The 20,936-nt window shown below is 39.1% G+C and overlaps 1 protein-coding gene across 4 annotated transcripts; it reads left to right on the top strand.

Moving 5' to 3' along the window:
- Window positions 1-65: 65 nt before the first annotated feature.
- ube4a (ubiquitination factor E4A) lies at window positions 66-20,363 on the top strand. Of its 4 annotated transcripts, none has more exons than XM_084351951.1 (20): window positions 66-152; window positions 5,341-5,510; window positions 5,686-5,886; window positions 8,334-8,446; window positions 8,778-8,930; window positions 9,600-9,759; window positions 9,899-10,101; window positions 10,314-10,505; window positions 10,620-10,953; window positions 11,153-11,279; window positions 11,453-11,760; window positions 12,574-12,706; window positions 12,839-13,029; window positions 13,372-13,472; window positions 14,247-14,360; window positions 14,678-14,852; window positions 15,413-15,593; window positions 15,770-15,917; window positions 16,051-16,208; window positions 16,302-20,363. In XM_084351951.1, the coding sequence occupies exons 2-20, from the start codon at window positions 5,381-5,383 to the stop codon at window positions 16,435-16,437; spliced, it is 3,258 nt and encodes a 1,085-aa protein (XP_084208077.1). In that variant the 5' UTR covers window positions 66-152; window positions 5,341-5,380; the 3' UTR covers window positions 16,438-20,363. The 4 variants fall into 4 exon arrangements, with proteins under 4 accessions (XP_084208077.1, XP_084208076.1, XP_084208079.1 ...); XM_084351950.1 differs by lacking the exon at window positions 66-152 and adding an exon at window positions 2,822-2,921; XM_084351953.1 differs by lacking the exon at window positions 66-152 and adding an exon at window positions 2,822-2,921 and having other exon boundaries at window positions 5,710-5,886; window positions 16,302-20,362.
- Window positions 20,364-20,936: the final 573 nt, after the last annotated feature.

Below are 20,936 nucleotides of genomic sequence, written 5' to 3'. Positions count from 1 at the left end.
GCACTGCGCATGCGCGATTCTATCTTGCCAGTTCCTTCAGTTGTAGTCCAACAGTCTGCTTATTAGCCAGGAGCTAAACCGGAAGTTAGCCGGCTCGGACGGTGGAAGTCTCTCGTGCGCACGCTGTATGGGCCACAATACGTCTGATTCTGGTATTATTATTTTTTTAAATCAAATTTTTGTCGCCATTTTGACTTAAAACCCGTGTCCAGGTTTTAATGCAATGTCCCTGTCCCTTACCATTGCTATGGCAACCGCTTGGGATGTTTGCCGTCGCTGCTCAAAGCTCAAAGCTTCATACAGTTAAACTGTCTGTTGCATGTTTAATACTTTCACATTTCATTAATAACACTTTCAATGTAAGTTCAGACTAATGTCAAGAGGTAAACAAAATTAAAGGCATTTTTTGTGAAGAAAACGTTAAATTAAGGCACTTCCTGTCAAAGTAGTGGCACTTATGTGGACAAAATCCTCAATTAATGCTAAACCAAACGGATTATTTCCATTAAATAAAACCACAGTGGTGAAACACCCTACACTGTGCTCTTCTCTGTTTATTAGAAATGTATGAAAGGTGGTGCAGCATAAAGACACTTGCTTTGAAAAACTCAATGAATACTGAATGGAGTCCTGAACTGTCTGCACATCAGCATATCATCATTATCTCCTGACACCAGCTACAGCTATGAATCTGGATTACATGTGGAGGACTATTTTATTTGCATTGAATCTTAAATGTATTGTCATTCATTTGTCCCTTTGTGGATCTTAAAGCCTAGTTTCCACATTTCTAAGGGTGTGCTCAAGAGTAAAGATTGAGATTGATTGATTTATAGATCATAGTAATGCTGTTGTCTCTCAGGTTAACCTTAAACCTCCTTGTTAATTAATCCCTGGGACATTTTCCAGAAAGAAAAGATGCACACTTCAGTGTTTGGAGAGTATAACTGGATCAGATATTCACAATGTTCTCTTATTGTAATGGTTACATTAGCCCTTTTTTTTTAACTGCACATATAAATAAGCAAATCTAAACTCTTACTTAACTAAATGTTTGTATTTCTTTTGCTGGCATAGCTTTCTTTCTCATTTGTATGCAGTGAAAATGTAAAAATAATTAATCTAATGTGTACTTATACACTTACCAACTTAAAGGCCTTGACTGGACACAGGTGATCTCCATTTAACTACAGTATATTATATGGCTGCACCAGTGATTATTTGGGTATTAAAGGAGGTGAATATTTATGCAAACATGTTTTTTTTTTAATGTTATATTTGTAATTGGCTTTAATCATTTTTTTAAGAGATCCTTCACTTCAGCATTAAAGGGTATTTTGTGTTAATCAGTGTATAAAAGCCAGATTAAAGGGGCACTGTGTAGTTTTGGAAAATAAATTCAGAAACTCAGAAGTAATACTTACAATATTGGTAAGGTAATAATAATATAAATTCAGAAAATTATTTTTTCTTAATTGAATAAACGAGCTTTTCTCGGAGGAAAATAAGGTCCCCAGAACACCGTTTGAAGCTAGAGAGGGGCAGGGTCCGCCAAATATAAACAAAGTAAAACAGTACGAAATTGTGTTGTCCTTTAAGGTAAGTTTGTTTATTCAGTCATGAAAACAAAGAGAGTTTGTTTGTAATTATAATAAGGAAGATGTACTTAAAGGTAAATGTCCCTTATAACGGTTGAACTGTTATCTATCATGCACAGGCATGACCATGCCTTGAAAGATCATAGCTCCTTTGTTGGATGCACATGGGGAACCTGCACAATATTAACTAGGTGGTGTAAACGTGTGGCTGATCGGTGAAATTGATTGACAGAATACTAATTGGCCACTACTTTAATAACAAAGCAATCATATAAGTATATTTGTAAGGTATGTGTGTGAAGCGAGAGAGGTGTGAGGTCAGGTCTCAGTCAGTGTCCACCTCTGGAGTTATATGTTTTATTAATGTACTAAATATTGATATTGATATATGTTGACATATACTCGTTTCTTTTCACATAACCCATATCTCTAAACATTCATTAAATTTATTGAAGTCTCTGTCCAAATGCAAACTTTCTATTCCAAACTAGAACTTCATTAAGACACAGAGGAGAGGGCCACACTTCAAAACTCATGCAGATTCAGTTTCTCAGGAGAGAGCAGTCATAGATGCAGTCTGCTGCTGCCCTCTGCTGACGGTCAGCAAACATCAGAGAAAAATCACAGACCAGACAGATGTAGCTGAAATGACAACTGACTTCACACAGCTGGTTCCCACATTTAAAATACAAAAGAAAGAAATAAGACAGTAGGAAATAAACAAATAAACAAAGAAAATATGTTTCCTACATATAACACATATCGTACACACATGCTTGCAAGTCAAAGTGTTATCATCAGCTATTATTTTGTTGAAATAATTTTCACTAAATTTAGTAGTTTTTATTTTTTAACAGGCCCAGAAGATGATTCATCTGTGATAAACTACTCGACCCACTGTGCACGATGCATTTTATTTAACAAACTAAATTAAGTTTGAATCTCTCAAAATATAATTCAGATATTCTATAAAATGTACCTTCTTCCCCTGATTTACTCCATAAAATGTAAAAATATGATCAAATATTATTATTTACTTATTCTTTTTTACTCATGGCTTATACATTTTTCAGTATACAAGTATTTATTTATTTATTGTAAATCTAGTTTAAACGTAGACAATAATAATCTTTAGTTGCACAAGTTCACTATCAAAAATACTGTTATATGGTGTTTTCACGTTTTGCATAAAGTTACTCAGCAAAGAGAGACCCTCCGTCTCATTTTGATGACGTTTACAATTTCTATTTACTGAGGAACTGCCACTGGTTTCGGAGAAGCATTTTTCTTTGTCAATAACCCACATTTCCTACCGTCAAACAGGTACGACAGCCTTCTTTATCGTTTGTATACGGTATTTAGGTTGATTGTACATTAAACCCATGTAACAGTTTATAAACGCAATGCTGAAATACAGTCCAGGTGACCCCATGACAGCTTAGCTTGCTGCTCAACAAGCTAGCTAACTAGCTAGCTAACTAGCCCTGATGCAGGACGGTCACTGCTACTAGCTAACCCTGCTAGCTAGCTAGTCAGCTAACTAGCGTCACGTAGCTGTACCGCTACTAAATTGCTTAACGGGTGGCATGACACTTTCAAAATTGAATAATAGTGGTTACTGGGGAAGCTAGCTCCATAAAGTGACACAAGTTATGACTGGTGGGTGCTGAACTAAACTGATGGATAACCGTGATAACACAGTAACGTGTAACCGCCGAGCAGGTGAGCACTGAACGAGCCGATAATGACAGTCAGCCCATATGTTCACTGTCAAACTGTGAGCAGGACAACTTGTTCGTAATATATAATATAATCATTCCCATTTTCTTCACGTCATGCAAAAAAAGTTTCTAACCTCGTCAGATGGAAATAGACTGAAAACTGCCGGAACAGGCGAGAAAGTAATTTACATGTAGATTTACATCATTTAGATTCAATTTCAATTGGTATGATTAGAAATAGAGGATTGGAAAGCATCTAGCAGTTTGTTTTGACCAGTGTCAGTGGGCAGAAAGAGCAGATCATGTCCTCATAACATGCAGAAAATATGGAGATACAGAGACAGGTAATTAGTGCAGAATTGCATAGATTACGACATGTGTGGAGGTAGAGGAGAGGGCAGGAGGCGGCTGTTCAGGTTTTTTAAGACACAGCAATGCAATGTGAAGGGTGACAGATGACTTAAAAGACACCCTACTGAACCTCAAGCACCTTTTCGATACACTGTTTGCTTTAGATGACTCCCTACAGAAAAATAAGGATAGGTGCATGCATTACAGCACCTTTTGATGTAAGTTAGGAGCCTTATTTGGCAAAGAAAGTCAGACAAAGTGATATGGTGGCCTGGAGATACAATATCAAGTTAGTTTGAATGAAGTGATCATAAGAAATTATTTAGTTTAGAAGAAGAAATCCAAACACTTGTAATATTTAAAATATTAATGAGGTAACAATACAAACTCAGAAATATAAATTTATCCATAACTGATTAAAGAAGTTCTTTAAATAAGGTCCCCAGAACACAGTTTGAAGCTAGAAAGGTGTCCGCCAAATATAAACAAAGTAAAACAGTATGAAATTGTGTTGTTCTTTAAGGTAATTTGTTTATTCAGTTCATTCAGTCATGAAAACAAAGCAAGTTTGTTTATTTAGTTTGTTGAGACTAAAAAAAAACAGTCAGTGAAGGTCTTTCTCTTCTCATTCAAATTTCTTCCCCAAAATTACATAGTGCACCTTTAAATAATTGTGCGGCTCTGCATTTTACTGTTGGGGTGTGGTGATAGTAAGTGGTGATATAATAGTTGGACAATGATAAAAAAATGTCATGATATTGAAATAAGTGTTGTTAGATACTGGAATTTGTCATTTTAGTACAATACTTTGAAAAATATCAGTGTTCGATACCATATCCAACACCACGGGGGAAAGTTGCCACAACATTTAGGGCATAAAATTTCAGATTTTTATGAAAGATAAATATAACAAGGCTGGAGTACTGTCTGTTATGCAAAAAAGCATCTTAATTAATTTACTTATGGAGGATTTGGGACAATGCTTGTGTCAAAGAGAAGAGAGTAAAAAAACGCATTAACAGTAGTTGTAGTTGTACTGGAGTGTAGATACTGTGAAAGATGAGTATTGAAACCATTTGAGATATTCAGTATTGACAACAGTAGTGGAAATATACTGTACATACTCTCTAATCTCTTACTGAGACATTGTAATTTGTTAATTATGAGGTTCAGACTAAGTTGACCATCATCATGGGTATTGATCGGAATGCAGGAAATGCAGGAAACTTGGTTTATTTCCTCCAAATAACTTGGAGCACAGAAAAAAACACACACATGGGCTGTTGCATCTGTAAGAAAACAAAATAAATGATTAGAGCTTAAAGTAACGAGTCAAATAAGTCTCATGTCACTTAAATAAGAGTAAATAAAGTTATCCGTTCACCAAAAATGGATGTAGAAAAAGAGCTAAGAGTCAGAAACTTCTCTTACTAATAGTGCTGCACCATGTGAAGGTGAAAAGAGTGAATGAAAGGATGTGCAGTCTTTAAATAAGGAGTGCACAGAGTGAGGACAAGAACCAATTAGTTCTGATAAAGGAAGTGAGATAAGGGAAGAGAGGTACAGTAGATGAGGAAAGAAAGTGAAACAAATGAAAGGAAATGGAGGTATTTACCACGGAAGTCTTGTTACATTGCCACTTTGCTGTTTTGTCTGCATTGCTCCTGAAGACTGGGATCTTGGATGGAGTAAGTGTTGAGCCCCAGTGAGATGACTGACCAGGGCAACAACAACCAGAACATCTCCTGCAACCCCTTCGCTGCCCTCTTCAGCTCACTGGCTGATGCCAAGCAGTTCGCATCAGGCCAGAAACCACAACAACTGTCTGCTGAACCACCATGTGAGTAGAGTTGTCTGAGCTGCTCCTCTAATAAGATATATAGTCAGTGCCTATGTGGATTGGTCCAGGGATGTCAAGTCAAAGTGCGGTTCATAACAAAATTTGTATACATAAATACATTATGTAACATGATTTCAGTGTTAGAACACCATCAGCTTTTTTCTTGTATGTATAGGTCATACTGTATCTTGTATCACAGTGGAGGACTCAGGAGAGAGCCAGTCGGAGTCAGAAAACTCTGTGTCAGACAGCGTTGATGAAAATGACGACTCTGTGGCAGAGATCAGCCGCTCCTTCCGATCCCGGCAGGAGCTGTGTGAACAGCTCAATGTCAATCACATGATCCAGCGAATATTTCTCATCACTCTGGACAACAGTAAGTAGAAGGAAAAGTATAACCAGACTTCAATCTGTAACGTAGATCCCTTTCAGTTTCTGAATTGTTCTTTATTGTTCTCCATAGAGGAAACTTGCTTTCACCATCTGTGTACACAGACAAGACATACAGAAGCATTACAAACAACACAAGTCTACACAGTGTGCCCAGGCTATTTAAAGCCCTACAGCCGAGGGCACAAAACTCCTCCCAAAGTCTGTTTTTTTTGCAGGTTGGTTGTCTGAATCTACAGACTGAGGGAAGAAAGGTGAAGCATGGGTTGAGGGGTTGGCAGGGGTCATGTGTTATGGTCAGTATTAATGAGGGCTGACAGGTTGGCAGTATGCTTGTGATTTTCAGGAGCTTGTTTCTATTGGTCAGGGTGATCATTGTGGTGCAGTACAGGAGGATTGGTTCAGTAATACTTCTGTGTAGAAGAAACTGGAGGTGGGGTTTGAATGATAGAGCCCTGAGTTTATGGATTGGCAGAGGGTCTTTGTTGACATCGTTTATGGATGTCTGTGGTGATCAAAGCTCAATTTATTGTCCAGGATAATGCTGAGCTGCTTAAATCTCTCCACCATCTCCACTGGTGTTATAGAGTTATGGAGAGTTTATTGCAGGTGTCAAAGATGAGCTCCTTCATGTTGGAGACGTGGAGGAAGAGGTGATCTGTGCACCACTGGGTGAAGTGGGTAAAGGATTCTTGGTAGGGTGTGAATGAGTCCATGTCTGTGAGAGGGTGAGGTTGACTGTGTCATCAAATTAGCATACAGCATATGTGAGTACGGTTCAGGTTTTTGGATCATTGTAGGACCTGTTAATATGAGACAGCTGTCACAGCTTAAACACTCGTTGTTACTGTTAGCGGAGATACAGTCTAGAGTTGCAATGGTATGTGATTGTGATAGGACGATAACCATCTCAGAAAATATCACAGTTTCACAGTGTCAAAGTGTCTGTATTACACAGTTGTTGTTGTTATTATTATTATCATCAGTTACATGAGCCTTAAATGATTGAAAACAGAATGTTTTTTTGGGGGGGATGAACAAATGCTTGTTTATAATTTCATAAAATATTGTGTTTATACATAAAACCTAAAATAAGTATATATTTTATAACAGTAATACGGTAGAGTTCAGTACCGTAGATAAGCAAATGTACATTGTATGATAACTGTACATTTTTAATACCACAGTATACCTTGAAACCGGTATATCGCTCTAATCCTACTCCAGTCTGTATTGAAGCTCCAATAAACTTTACTGATAAAGCAGAGAGTTACAGTGAATTACATATATCGCATACCGCACTTATAAGACATTTTACCTGCATGGCCAAAATATTAAAAGTATATTGTAAACAGGTCCACAGCTGTACTTCCATGAGCATTGGTAAAACACTTTTGTGTTTGGACATCAGTAAAAGAAGTCACTGTGTCCTTTATTTAACACTAAAAAGTCAACGTGGTAGATGGTCAACAATGGTAAACACTAGTACTATCTAGTTAACTCATTGTAGTTATAGATAGGTGTATAGGTATAGTAGGGCTGAACGATGTACAGAAAATCATATTGCTATTATTTCGATGAATATTGCGATTTGGAAGAGTCCTGATTTTAGTGAGAATGGTAATTTCTGCATTTTCACTAATGAATTATAAATACGCGGATATGTAGCACAAAAATACATACAGTGATAAGTTGTAACACATTTTACCTTCATCAGAAAAGCAGCTACTGTAATTTGGATGTTGCACTTGGCCATATTGCGATTTTGATAAAGTTAACCAGCAGCAGTCCTGTAGTGACTCTAGGCATGAGATTGTGTTGCACAGTCAGGTCAGATAATACGTGTTGACACTTCTTACATTACCAGCAATCCATTTTTCCTTTTCTTCAAAATTACACAGACAGACAGACAGACAGACAGACAGGTGTCTGATCATGTAACTGGGTTGCACTTACATAGTAGCGTAGTCTGTTCTGTTCATCTGTGTGGTATTGTTGGCTGGTGATTGGAAATTTTAAGTTTCCAGTAAGTACTGCAACAAATGACTCACCAGCCTTTAAGACAATACAAAGACCGTACACACTGGGAAGTCTGGCTGTGAAGTCTCACTGTGAGATGGCTGGGTCTCTCCGCCACTGAGACCGCTTCATGGTGAGTCATGGTGTTCAGGAAATGCAAGCTAAAAGCCCCCCTGTTTTCACACAGAGCATCTTTAATGAATTCCTCTGCTACCTCCGTCTGAAATAAACCAGAGTAAATACATGCTGTGCATTAAATCCTCCCGGGTCTTCTTTGTTCTAACGATGTTAATGCTGTTGATTTATTTCCCAAATACAATTCATCAGGTATTCATTATTGGAGTGGTTTCAGCTTCGTGGGATATCATGTGTAAGATGATTTGAGCACACCCTATTTTTTCTTCCCACCCTCAGGTGACCCCAGTCTGAGAGGAGGTAATGGGATCCCTCCTCGCTGTGTTTACTTGGAGGAGATGGCTGCAGATCTGGATGGACAGGACTGGCTGGACATGGACAACATAGAACAGGTCGGATGTCAACAACATGTTGTGATGTCACCACTCTACTCTTCCTGTGTGTTGTTTCTCTCCTCTCATTAAACCACACAATGTTTGGTGCTGTTGGTGAAGAAATGGCAACATTAAGCAATTCAAAGAGCACTGCTCATCAGATGCAAAGAAAGTGAGACATGTAGAATTGATGTAGCATTATGTATAAGAAAGATGCAGAAAATAAAGAAGCTGCATGACACTTGGAAGATTTTATTATTTTCGGTGCTGAAGAAATGTTTGTAAGCAAATGTCTAAAATACTTTGCACAGACTGATTTATGTTTATGTTGATTTACTCTGTCCTCCAGGCTCTGTTCAACCGTCTGCTGCTGCTAGAGCCAGGAAACCACCTCATTTACATGACGTCATGCAGCGCTGTTAACCTGTCTGCTGATCGTGATGCTGGAGAGAAGAGTGCCATCCCTTACCTTTTTGCTTGCTACCAGAGGGCCAAAGAAGAGGTGCGAGTTTTCCCTGCAGGAATGTAATTGTAGCACTTTAATGCAACTGTTTTCTAGGGATTTTACTATAACTGATAAGTCCCTGCTTCTTATGGCCAGACAGATAAAATAATACGTTCATAACCTGTACTACATGTACACCTAAGGGTAAGAAAGGCTAGGAAGTAGGAAATAGTGGTAGATGGATAATTTAATATTTAAACGCTCTAATAAGATCTTTTGTATTAAAACTCATAGACTTTCTCTCTCCTCCCTAAACCCTTGTGGAAGATTTATTTCAATTTGTCATTGCATTTTCGTGTAGTGTGTATCTCTCTAGTCTACACTGAGTAGCTCTACACAGGAGCAACAGTTTGACATCAACAGTGTGCTGCGCTTGTTCTTGTGTTCTCCTCCTCCTCCTCCTGTCAGAGGTTGCCAGCTGTTCGTATTTGTAAGTGAAGTTGATTTTTGAGTCTTACTTCCAACTTCAAAAACGTCAAAAACTGATGCTTTGGGCTGGTGACCGACCCGACCTACAATCCCAAAGCGTCAGTATTTGAAGTCCAGAATGTGACAAAAACAACGTCACTTACAAATGTGACCTTTAAGAGACTATTATTAGTAATTGTAACATAAAGATATCCCTTGCTCTTCCATATTTCAGTGACTTGACTATCTGTTTACCAGGTGACAAAGGTACCAGAGAAGTTACTGTCGTTTGCTGTTCGCTGTAAGAACCTGACTGTGTCTAACACACGGACGGTCCTGCTCACCCCAGAGATCTACATCAGCCAGAATGTCTACGAACAGCTTGTGGACCTACTGCTGGAAGCCTTCAGAGGAGCACGTAGGTTCAGGATCGAGTCTGTTTTGACCTCACTGTTTCTCTTTCTTGTGTATTTGTTTTTTTCCCCACCTCTCACTTTTTTGTCTTGCTGCCTTGAGTTTTTCTCTTCTCGGTTTCTTACAAAGTCACTGTATTTCAGAGCCAGAGGAGGTGGTTGAGTTTGTGGAGGAGGTCATTGCTGGCATACTGTCTGACCAGGAGGTGCGTACCTTCGAGGAGGTGATAGTACCAGTGTTTGACATCTTCCAGGGGCGCATCAAAGACTTGGACCTGTGCCAGCCTCTCCTCTACTCCTACCTAGATGTTCTGCTCTATTTCAGCCACCATAAAGATATTGCCAAGGTCAGGAGACACACAGGGATGTTTGCAAACGTAATCCTAAATTTACCTTCATACAGCAACTGTTAATTTCACTGCTCACTACTAATCAAGTGATATACATTAATAACATAGTCACAATCAGATACATAGTAAGCATAACAATTCACAGTGTTACCTAAAACTTTCATGGTTCTTAGCATTTAATAATGTTCTTCTTTTTTTGGTATTTCCAGGTATTAGTGGAGCACATTCAGCCCAAAGATCCAGCTAATGGTTTACAGTACCAGAAGAGCCTACTGGGAGCAGTGTTCAGTATCTCCTGCTTATTAAAAACCCCAGGTGTAGTAGAGGGACATGGCTACTTCCTGAACCCCTCCCGCTCCAGTGCCCAGGAGACAAAGGTCCAGGAGGCCAACATCCACCAGGTGAACAGAGTCTCTTTAGTTTGGTCTTGCTGTTTTGTTGCATTTTTAAAAATGACCAACTGTCAAACTGCACATGTCTCAGAGCTAATGACCTTTACTCCACCTGTGTTGCAGTTTATGGGCCAGTTTCATGACAAGCTGCACCAGGTCCTGAAAAACTTGCTCCAGCGATCCGGTGAGACTCGCCACTTGTTGCTCTCTTGGTTGGGCAGCTGTCTGCATGCAAACGCCGGCCGGGCCAAGATATGGGCGAATCAGATGCCAGAGATCTTCTTCCAGATGTATGCCTCAGACGCGTTCTTCTTAAACTTGGGTGCGGCTCTGCTGAAGCTGTGCCAGCCATTCTGCAAGCCGCGCTCGCCCAAACTGCTGACCTTCAACCCTACTTACTGTGCCCTGAAAGAGCTGAGTGAAGAAGAGAGGCGTAATCGCAATGTGCACGCAACAGGTTAATATTTGTGAAAATAAAAGTCAATAACCCTTCCATTTCACCATTTTAAATACATTATTTAATATTTTTTATGTATTAATGCAGAAGCTCTGGTGTTTTTATGCTTTTGCTGGTGGGTTTATACTATATTTTTTTTTCAGCCTTTTTTTATTATCAGTAGGATTTTTACTAAGAGATCCCTCACTTCTAATTCCAGGACTTGACAAGGAAACCTGTTTGATCCCTGTGCCCCCTCAGCAGCCGGTGGAGTCCGCTCAGTCCTACAGCCTGCTAACTGAAAACCTCATCCTCACACAACTCACCCTGCATCTTGGCTTCCACAGGTAGAAACCTTCAAACAAGCACCAATATAACCTCCACAAAGAAATGAAAGAGAGTATCTGTTTCTCAGATCTCACAGAAATTTAGTGCATTGTGTATCTCATGTTAGCACCATATGTCTGCATTAACCCGTGTTGTCTTGCCTTGTTTTCGCATGCATAATGTGCATGTGCAGACTCCACGAGCAGATGGTGAAGATGAACCAGTCTCTCCACCGGCTCCAGGTGACGTGGCAGGAGGCCCAGCGAACAGGCAACCCGATGTCAGAGCAGCTCCTGGAGCAGTTTGAGCGTCTGATGATTGTTTATCTGTCAACCAAAGCTGCCACCACGCAGCCTGCCATGCTGCAATGCTGCCTTAACCTCCAAGCTTCCACCGGTGCCCTGCTGGTCCAGCTTGGTATGGGGAACCAGGGGCCTGAACATGTAGCACTCAGTTTTCCCCTGCCCTCCCTACAGAATACTATGCTGTGCTATGTACCAGGTAGGTCAAATCTTCCACTACACTACAAATACATTGGAGAGAAAAGCCCAACTGACTTTGATTGTCTTTTTACCCTCTAAATTGGTGCATGTAGAACAGAGTGTTGTGTTAATAAATGCTTCCTGCCTCCCTTGATGTTACAACACCCTGCCAGCATGTAATCAATAATATTTCAGACTATGTTATTGTCAATTGTTATTGTTATTGTAAATGTTATTATTTGCTTTTTAATTAGGTTTTAAGTGTATAAAACTCTGAACACTTAATGTATGCCACTGTTATAGACGTGGTGTGTATGTGACACGGAGATGTGCTCTACAAGCATACATTTAAATGTATTTATATTTCTTATGCAAGGTGTGCGCGGCTGGTTTTCACAAAAATGGGTCATAAAGTGTCAATATTTTCTTAAGTTTAACTACCTGTATGCAGGAAATGACTAGCTGGCTTCAACTTTGGGGTCTCAATTACCCTGTCAGCATTCAATTAGCAGCTAGTGGTTTCTTATACCCCCTTCACACTACCCAAAAAACCCAACCGCTAACATCTGGCTTTTGTGTGCAATGTAAATGTGTACATTTACCCATGTTACACAAACCCAGTGGAAAATTTTAGTGACACAAGTCCAAGGAATGAAGACAATATCCCAATAACGAAAGCTAACATCTTGTTTTGCCTGTGACTCTTGAAACAAGTGCAACTGTGCATGTAAACAAGTACTGCTTAGCCCCTATAGTACAATTATTCCTTCATGCTCAAAATTCCTTCATATGATAGTCATTACTTCTTGTAAGTGTGTCCTTTGTTTGTCAGAGTTTTTTGCAGAAAACTTAGGAGATTTTTTCATCTTCCTGCGTCGATTTGCTGACGATGTTTTGGAGACTTCTGCAGAAAGTCTGGAGCAGATTCTTAACTTCATCACTGTCTTCATGGGAAACGTAGAGAGGTAAATGAGTCAATCTGTCAAGTCAGCAGTTGTGGTCAGATCTAAGGAAGAACAGTAGAGCATGAATGATGCTGGCCATATTGGAATATTTCACATACTGCTTCAATCCCTCCTGTTCTGTATGCACATCAGGATGAAGAACCCTCATTTAAGAGCAAAGCTCGCAGAGGTCTTAGAGGCGGTGATGCCCCACATGGAGCCGGTGGCACCTGGTGCTGTTCAGCCAATCGTGTTCCAGAGAGAGAGAGTCTTCTGCTCCTACAGACACGCACCTCAGCTAGCAGAGGCCCTCATCACTGTGTTCGTAGACATTGAATTCACAGGTGAAGCAGCCATTTTCCTCACAAGTTTTGACTTGCCAAATGGAAACCGCACTGAACTGCTCAACTGTATTGAATAAACACATATTTACATCTATTGGTTGCTGAACAGGTGCTGTCACAAGTATGCACTATTGAAAAGAACCTAATTAACGACCATATTTGCTTAAAAGCATAATGTAACACTCACAATAAGAAATAAATCATTTGGGGACTTTTTCTAGTCAGGTGAAACTTGTGAGAGGTTGGACTGTGTGCACACCTGTGTGTGTTCTGCAGACCAAGATAAGGAGAGAACTTGGAAACGGAAGGTAGCAATATTTACTTTTTTCTTTTTCTTTTTAGGTGATCCGCATCAGTTTGAACAGAAGTTTAACTACAGAAGACCCATGTATCCCATCCTCAAGTACATGTGGGGCAAAGAGAACTATAGAGAGAGTATCAAGGTAACAAGAAACAAGCTTCTTTGAGATTCTTCATCCAAGTAAATCATCGTTTCAAAATTTAAGATTGTGGTATAATGGGTTTTTGTCTCATCACAGGTTTAATTATTTTACTGTGTGGGTTTGGTGTGTTTTTCATTGGATTAATGTGAGTGGGTTTGGTTGTATCTGAATCCTTTCCTAATACCTAGAAACAAACTCCTTAAATCTTTTTCTTTAAGAATATTGTCAAATAAAGATTCACTCATCACTAAGGGTTTAATAATAAGTCCATAAATGTGTCCATACCACATGCTCTTGACTACTATATAACAATGTTGGTATTCAATGGACATTGGCAGGATGGCAGTACAAGGAAAATATAAATATGGTGTTTTGTGGTGGATGTACATAAAAACCTTAATTGTTCTATGAGGTGCATTATGGAGTTCATGATCGGGAAACTACATCAATAGCAGGCATTGATTTTTGGTGACAAGAGCAGCAAATAAACTCCTCCAGAAGGCCTTCATTTTTCCTCACTCTCTCACCACAACTCAATAACAATACACTGTGGCGGCTCTGATAGCCTTGCGATGTACCAGCAAACTGTCTAGGATGTTTCATTAAACTTTAATCTAGAACTCAGGCTGGGGAAGACTTTGACCCTCAATAGCAAGAAGTGTAAAGGTAGTGAATGAATGCTTTACAACCAGGTGATTACAGATTGGGAAACTAGTTTATTGAACAGATTGATCTCAATGCATTCTTGATTTGGTTTGACATGTCTTGTTTCAGCATCTGGCGCACTATGCATCTGAGAACCTGGAGGCCATGAACCCCCCTCTGTTCCTCAGGTTCCTCAACTTACTGATGAACGATGCCATCTTCCTACTGGATGAGGCTATTCAGGTAAGTGCGGGTTCATCATCCATATATGCAAAACAAAAAACACCAGTTTTGGCAAATAAGCTTTTCCATCACATTATTATTATGTAGTTTATAGAGTAAACTACCAACATGTTTGTCTGAAGTTCAGTTCACCTTTAACGGTTGTAACTGTAACTGTAAGCACAAATCACAACATACTGGCCTCAAGGAAGGAAGTACTCTGACTCAGATTTTGTCAACAGTGGAGTTATTAACTTGCTTATGAAAAATGTTGATTAAATATATCAGACAGCTTAACAAACGAGTCAGACTGATAGTCTTATGTTCTTGTCTTTTAGTACCTGAGTAAAATCAAGGTTCTGCAACTGGAGCGGGATCGAGGAGAGTGGGAAGGCCTGGCCCCCGATGCCCGAAGAGAGAAGGAGTCCAGCCTGCAGATGTTAGGACAGCTGGGACGCTTCCACAACATCATGTCTAATGAGACCATCGGCACACTGGCCTTCCTCACATCAGGTGACTCTTCATAATGATTAGTCCAGTCAAGGCTCCAGACTAACTGTTTTTCACCAATGTCCCAGAAGTGTCCCATAAAGCGGTTTTAACCATCCCAGAAATGAACGTAAACCATCTCAACAGGTGCTGCTTCTTTCCTTTGGTATTATCATCTGTAGCTGTTAGTTAAAGAAAAAAGCATTCATAGTACTTTTACCTCCAGACTGTTCTCAACTGAATTACTTTATTAAAGTGAAGTGCTGTTCATTTTTTACGCTTCATGTTCCTCTGAAGAGACACTCTCAGTCCTGCTGTATGTTTATCTGTTACTCTATTAGCTCCTTAGCTGTTAGCTTCCTGAAGCAGGACTCTGCTTCCCACTGGCTGCTAACAGCTAACTAGCTCTCCTCTTGTCAACTTCGACAGGGATTTGTTGTTCACATATAAATGCAGCATTATTAGTAAAGTTTATTGCGTCCTTAATAATAGTAACACGTCAGATTTTTCATAGGTTTCCCGCTGAGTAACCAGCCAGTGAGTTTGTCTTCATCTGTTTCTTTGATCATATTCCTCATTTCCAGAGATCAAGGGGATCTTTGTGCACCCCTTCTTGGCTGAGAGGATCATCAACATGCTGAACTACTTCCTGCAGCACCTGGTCGGTCCTAAGATGGGTGCCCTTAAAGTCAAGGACTTCAGTGAGTTTGACTTCAAGCCCCAGCAGCTTGTTTCTGACATCTGCACCATCTACCTGAATCTGGGGTATGTTGTGAACACTCCTCTTTGTGAAGAAACTGTTTTTTTCCTTGTATAATTTGTCCAATCTTTATTTTTTTTGGTGTCATTACTCTGGAGAAGGATACAATGACACATGTCCAGTATAATCACTTTGTGGTATCCACTTTATTTAAACAAATGTTTATTTCTGTCTTTGGCAGTGACGAGGAGAATTTCTGTGCTACAGTCCCAAAGGATGAACGATCGTACTCTCCTACCCTCTTCTCCCAAACAGTTAGGGTACTGAAGAAGATAAACAAGCCAGGGGACATGATTGTGGCTTTTGGACTCCTCGCTGACAAAATAAAGGTATCATTTCACTTGAAAACTGCCAGAGACAACACAAGAAAACATCTTTGTTTAATGAATCTATGCATCTATTCTGTGGTGAAAACGGGTGGAACATCTCAAAATCTTTGTTGTCTTTGCGCTTCTGTTTAAGTCCAATGCAGACAGACAGCAGCAGGAAGAGGAGACGTATGCAGATGCCCCAGATGAGTTCCTGGATCCCATCATGTCCACTCTGATGCTGGATCCCGTTCTTCTGCCTTCCTCCAATGTCACAGTCAACCGCTCAACTATAGCAAGGCATCTCCTCAGGTTGGTTACTTCTTTCAAAATCTCTCGAGATAATATCCAGTGGGCAACATCGATATCCATTTGACTTGTCCTGTTTTTGGTGTGTCCTTGCAGTGACCAGACAGACCCTTTCAACCGCAGTCCTCTTACCATGGACCAGATCAGGCCAAATGAGGAGCTCAGACAGCAGATCTTACAGTGGCTGGAAAAGCATAAGCAGGAGAGGCTGCAGCTGGGACCCAGTGGCTAACCGTGATCCCTCACTGCGATTTAAAAAAAAAAAAAAGACTGCATCCTAGTTTTTCTTTCCTGGCTCACATCTCACGTGCTCCTCTGCTTCTTGGCTAATCCATGGTGTGCTTGCCTCTGTGGATTTGCTCCGACTCCTCTGGTCCAACTAACATTGCATTAGCCTTTTCACGCAGCCTTCACGCTCAGTGGATTCTCTTTGTGACAACAGTCCAGGCAAACTGTAGCCCACCGGCTGGTGACAACTTCAAGAACCATGCACAGTAGCTGTTTGACTCCCATGATGCCCTGTGGTAACAACAGTAGGATGATTCAACCTCTGGTTCCTCTCTCCCTGAATACTGTGTATTAATTAGTTATTATAACTATCAGAACTGTGGCCAGAAGAAGCATCAGTTTCAACAGAACTTGTTGAATGTACTGAATGAACTCCTGACTGGCAGCTGGCTGTAACCAGATTTTATACTGCAAAGTAAGGACATTTTTGGGAACTTTTAAGGCTGAACATGGATGGGATTGTTTTTGATTTGAGATTGAGTTCACCTTCATGAAGAATACATTACACACTGCCTTCTAAAGATCATGAACACCCTATATTTTAGCCTTTTTGGTTAAATGTCACGCAGCTTTGTAAATAAAACATAACAATTACAAGTAAGGCATAGGTAATACTGAATTTTAAATGTGAGACTTTGTTTTAGTGGAAATAATCTACATTTACCTGGAGAATAAGACATGTGTAACACAAAACCATTCTGTGAAATCTGTGCTTTAACATGTATAGATAAGGCTCTTCAAATCTGCACACCTTCCTCTAATCAAGCTTTAAAGAGCTCGTTAGGATCTGAGAGCTTGCTTATTGACAGGTTGTTTCAGTTACTCTACAATTATTACACTGGTTTAAAGCACCTTTTGGGGTGTAATAAATAAACAATACAACAATACATAAACAGCTACACACAAAAATTACATGAAGTCTACCTAAAAATGCCAAAATGCATAATAAAATTGCTTGATTGTTGAGTGTGGCCTTGATAGACACGGTTGGTCTGTCTGGAAATGCAGCTGCTCTCAATGCTTAAAAAATGAATACCGTTAGTCAACGGTGTGACTGCTCCAGGGGTAAAAAAGTATAGCTTGAGTGAAATCCTTGAAAAAGCATTTTTGCTCGCAGTTTGTCTTGTTTGTAAATTTAAAATTGTCTCAGATTTGGAAAGTTTCCCTCAGAGCAACGGAAGATATTGTACAACTGTTTTCACCGGCTGAGTTGTACTCCTTTTAGTACTCCTTAAGTGAGTTGATCCTTGTGTAAAGTCTGTGAAGTGTTCCTTTAGGACACTAAGCAGTGATCATGAGCACGAGCAACAAAGAGGCAAGAAGATACTATAAAAACACTGCTTGGCTGTTTTGGAAATGTTACCAAAATTCATCTTAACTATTCAACAAAGTCAGACTGAATATATCTGAAGGAAAGAATAAGCCATGCAGTTGCAGGTCCATGCTTCATAATCTATTTTAAATGGCCAGTTTTAGACAGTGATTTAGTTATCCAAACATTTTCTGATTTGTCTGATAAATCTTTGGCTGAATAGCTTCTCAGGTGGATAACTTTTAGGTCTTTACAATAACCCTTATTTCTTGAGATTGAACCAAAGAAAGCCAAAATATAAGGTGTTCATTCATGTTTGACTGGCAGTGTGTATAATAGTCATTGTCATCAAATTAACAGTCACCAGATTAGCTGATGTATCCTGATCTAGCATTTTATGTTGTGTGAATTAACATGTGGGCAAACAGTTGATCAATAGAATCGGTGCCTAACAACCAAGAGCCTTGCAGTACATGTCAGCGAGTGAAGATCTGACTAGTTTCATACTCTTAAGAGACACAATTATGAGTTTGTTTCTTTAGGGTGTGTAGGGAGCTGTGGGTAGAGTATAAAAGAAATAAGATCAGATAAAGATGAACTGTTTCTTCAGTAGCTTTTTGAATTAAAGTGTTTTAATTCAGAATCAAGTGTGGTTGTACAAAAATGTGAGGACAAACTGTGAGGAAGATTATGAATTAGTTGGCATGCCCTCATACTGTATGTTTAATATCTACCACCTGAATGATTATATGGGTTAAATTATAATTCAATATTTTGTTTTAACTGTGATTATAAAATGTTTATTTTGGATGTACAGTATGATTAAGAAATAAAAAATAATGTGCATTATATAAGATGTGTTGCCTTTCAGACAGATTTCAATCCATTGCACTATACTTAAAAAAAAATAGTGTTTTTGTCATCAGACCAGTACATAATCAGCCATGCCTACTTGCAAAGTTGCATACCCATCATGTTACTTACGCGTAGAGAGGAGGAAAAACCAGCTCCGAGTCAAGTTGGAGCCATTAAGCAGCTTGTAGCACATTACTCACAAAACACACATTGGAAGTTTGACTTTATTCTCTAGTCAGGATGCTATTAGTCCACTATATCGTTATAAAGCAAAAAGTTGTTAGGTGCTATATTAAGGGGAACTATGTAGTTTTGGAGAGGAAATCCAAACTCAGAATTTTAATATTTACAATATTAATGAGGTAATACAAACTAAGACATATTATTTTTTCCATAACTGATGAAACAAGCTGTTCTCAGGAGAAAATAAGGTCCCCTGATCACTGAAGCTAGAAAGGTGGCAGGGTCCGCCACATATAAACAAACTGTATGAAACTGTGTTGTCCTTTAAGGTCAGTTTGTTTATTCAGTTTATTCAGTCATGAAAATGACAAGCTTTTTTATTTTAGTTCGTTCAGGCATAAACAAATCAGTCCATGAAGATCTTTCTCTTCTGATCAAAATTTCTTCCCCAAAACTACATAGCAAACCTTTAAAATTCACAATCTCACATATATATATAACCTTTAGAGATATAATATGTTTTTTTAGAAATTGTTCTATATTTTGTTGAGTTGATTACTTATCTTAATTATCCCAAATGTTTCCAACAATGCTCAGAGAAATCTGTCTTTTTATTCAAGGTAACGTTGATTGCCTGTTGCTATAACTACCAAGAGGGTCAGGAAAGTGCGTGAGGGACTCGATGAACGTTTCTAAAGATAATGTGACTAAAACTTATCTCATCTGAACAATGAAGAGAACAACTCACACCACTTACTGTATATCTTGTTTTGTTTCGATTGAGAGACCTCTAGAGGCAGATATTACATACTGTGTTTAATTGAGTTGTCCTGAATATGAGTATGACTTTCAGTACTGTACATATGTATATTTTACAAAAATGTCACAGGTTCATAAAGGCAACTGTCATTAAACACACTGAATTGTTTTATTGTCAAAATCAAACTTAAAATATCCCCAAAAATAATGCGACACATTAGACTTTTATGCATATAAATAATGACGGTTACGTGGGAAAATAATGAAAACAAATTAGGTTAAAATCTAATGAAAAGTCAACGACACAAAGAGCGTCCACTGTGAGTTCCTATCCCTCAGAGAGAACTGTACTTTCTGATGGCCTTTATTTTTTTGTGTATTTTCATAGCGGTTTTAAAGGTGCACTGTGTAGTTTTGTTGCAGACATTTTAATCAGCAGAGAAAGATCTTCATTGATTTTTTACGCCTAAACAAACTAAAGGTCGTGTGGCTCGGGCACCACTTGGCGATGCCTCGGCCTGCTCAGTCGTCTCCTGGATCCACAAACTTTACATATATTATAATTTGGATCAGATATTCTGTCAATGCAATTTTTAAATTGTGATTTTGTTGTTCTGTCTGTTCTGGGAGAGGGATCCCTCCTCTGTGGCTCTTGTTTAGGTTTCTTCCATCTCTTTTTTCCCTTGTTTTCTCTCAACATGGCAAGTTTTTCCTCACTCGAATCGAGGGTCTAAAGACAGAGGATGTCGTTTCACGTTTTGTAAAGCCCACTGAGGCAACGTGATTGTGATTTTGGGCTATATAAATAAAGTTGATTTGATTTGATTTAAATAAACAAACCCTCTTTGCTTTGCTACCTGAATAAACAAACTAACCTTAAAGGACGACACAATTTCATACTGTCTTACTTTGCTTATATTTGGCGGACCCTGCCACCTTTGAGAAGAGCTCCTTTAATCAGTTACGGAAGAAGGGGAAAAAAGTCTGAGTTTGTATTATTGCCTCATTAGTATAGTAAATATTAAAATTGTGAGTTTAAATTTCTTCTCCAAAACTACAAAAGACAATTTTTGTTGTGAAAAGTTAGTGAGGGTGGTGGTGTGTTGCTGATAGTACACCTCTGCTTTACTACATCATTACAGGTGACTATAACAACACACAACCTTGCTTTTACAGACTAATTATGTCTGAATTTGGCTGCTTATTAAAAAAAAAAAAAAACCTTTTACTTTCCTTGTTTAATAAAGCACTCTGCGAGCTAACGGTCTTGTCCTTCCTTGCGATTCAAGTGCGAGCCTCCTTTCCCGGGCAAAGCCCCTGAACCTGATTTGGAT

Source organism: Pagrus pagrus (assembly GCF_965226575.1).
Source record: "Pagrus pagrus genome assembly, chromosome: 4".
Classification (NCBI taxonomy): Eukaryota; Metazoa; Chordata; class Actinopteri; order Spariformes; family Sparidae; genus Pagrus; species Pagrus pagrus.
This window is presented reverse-complemented; position numbering and strand designations above follow the sequence as displayed.

Excerpts from the sequence above, each read along its gene's own strand:
- ube4a (XM_084351951.1), top strand. The coding sequence starts at position 5,381 with ATGACTGACCAGGGCAACAACAACCAGAACATCTCCTGCAACCCCTTC. Across the intron at positions 5,887-8,333 it reads TCTCATCACTCTGGACAACA|GTGACCCCAGTCTGAGAGGA; the intron begins GTAAGTAGAAGG and ends TCCCACCCTCAG. Across the intron at positions 14,853-15,412 it reads ACTGGCCTTCCTCACATCAG|AGATCAAGGGGATCTTTGTG; the intron begins GTGACTCTTCAT and ends CCTCATTTCCAG.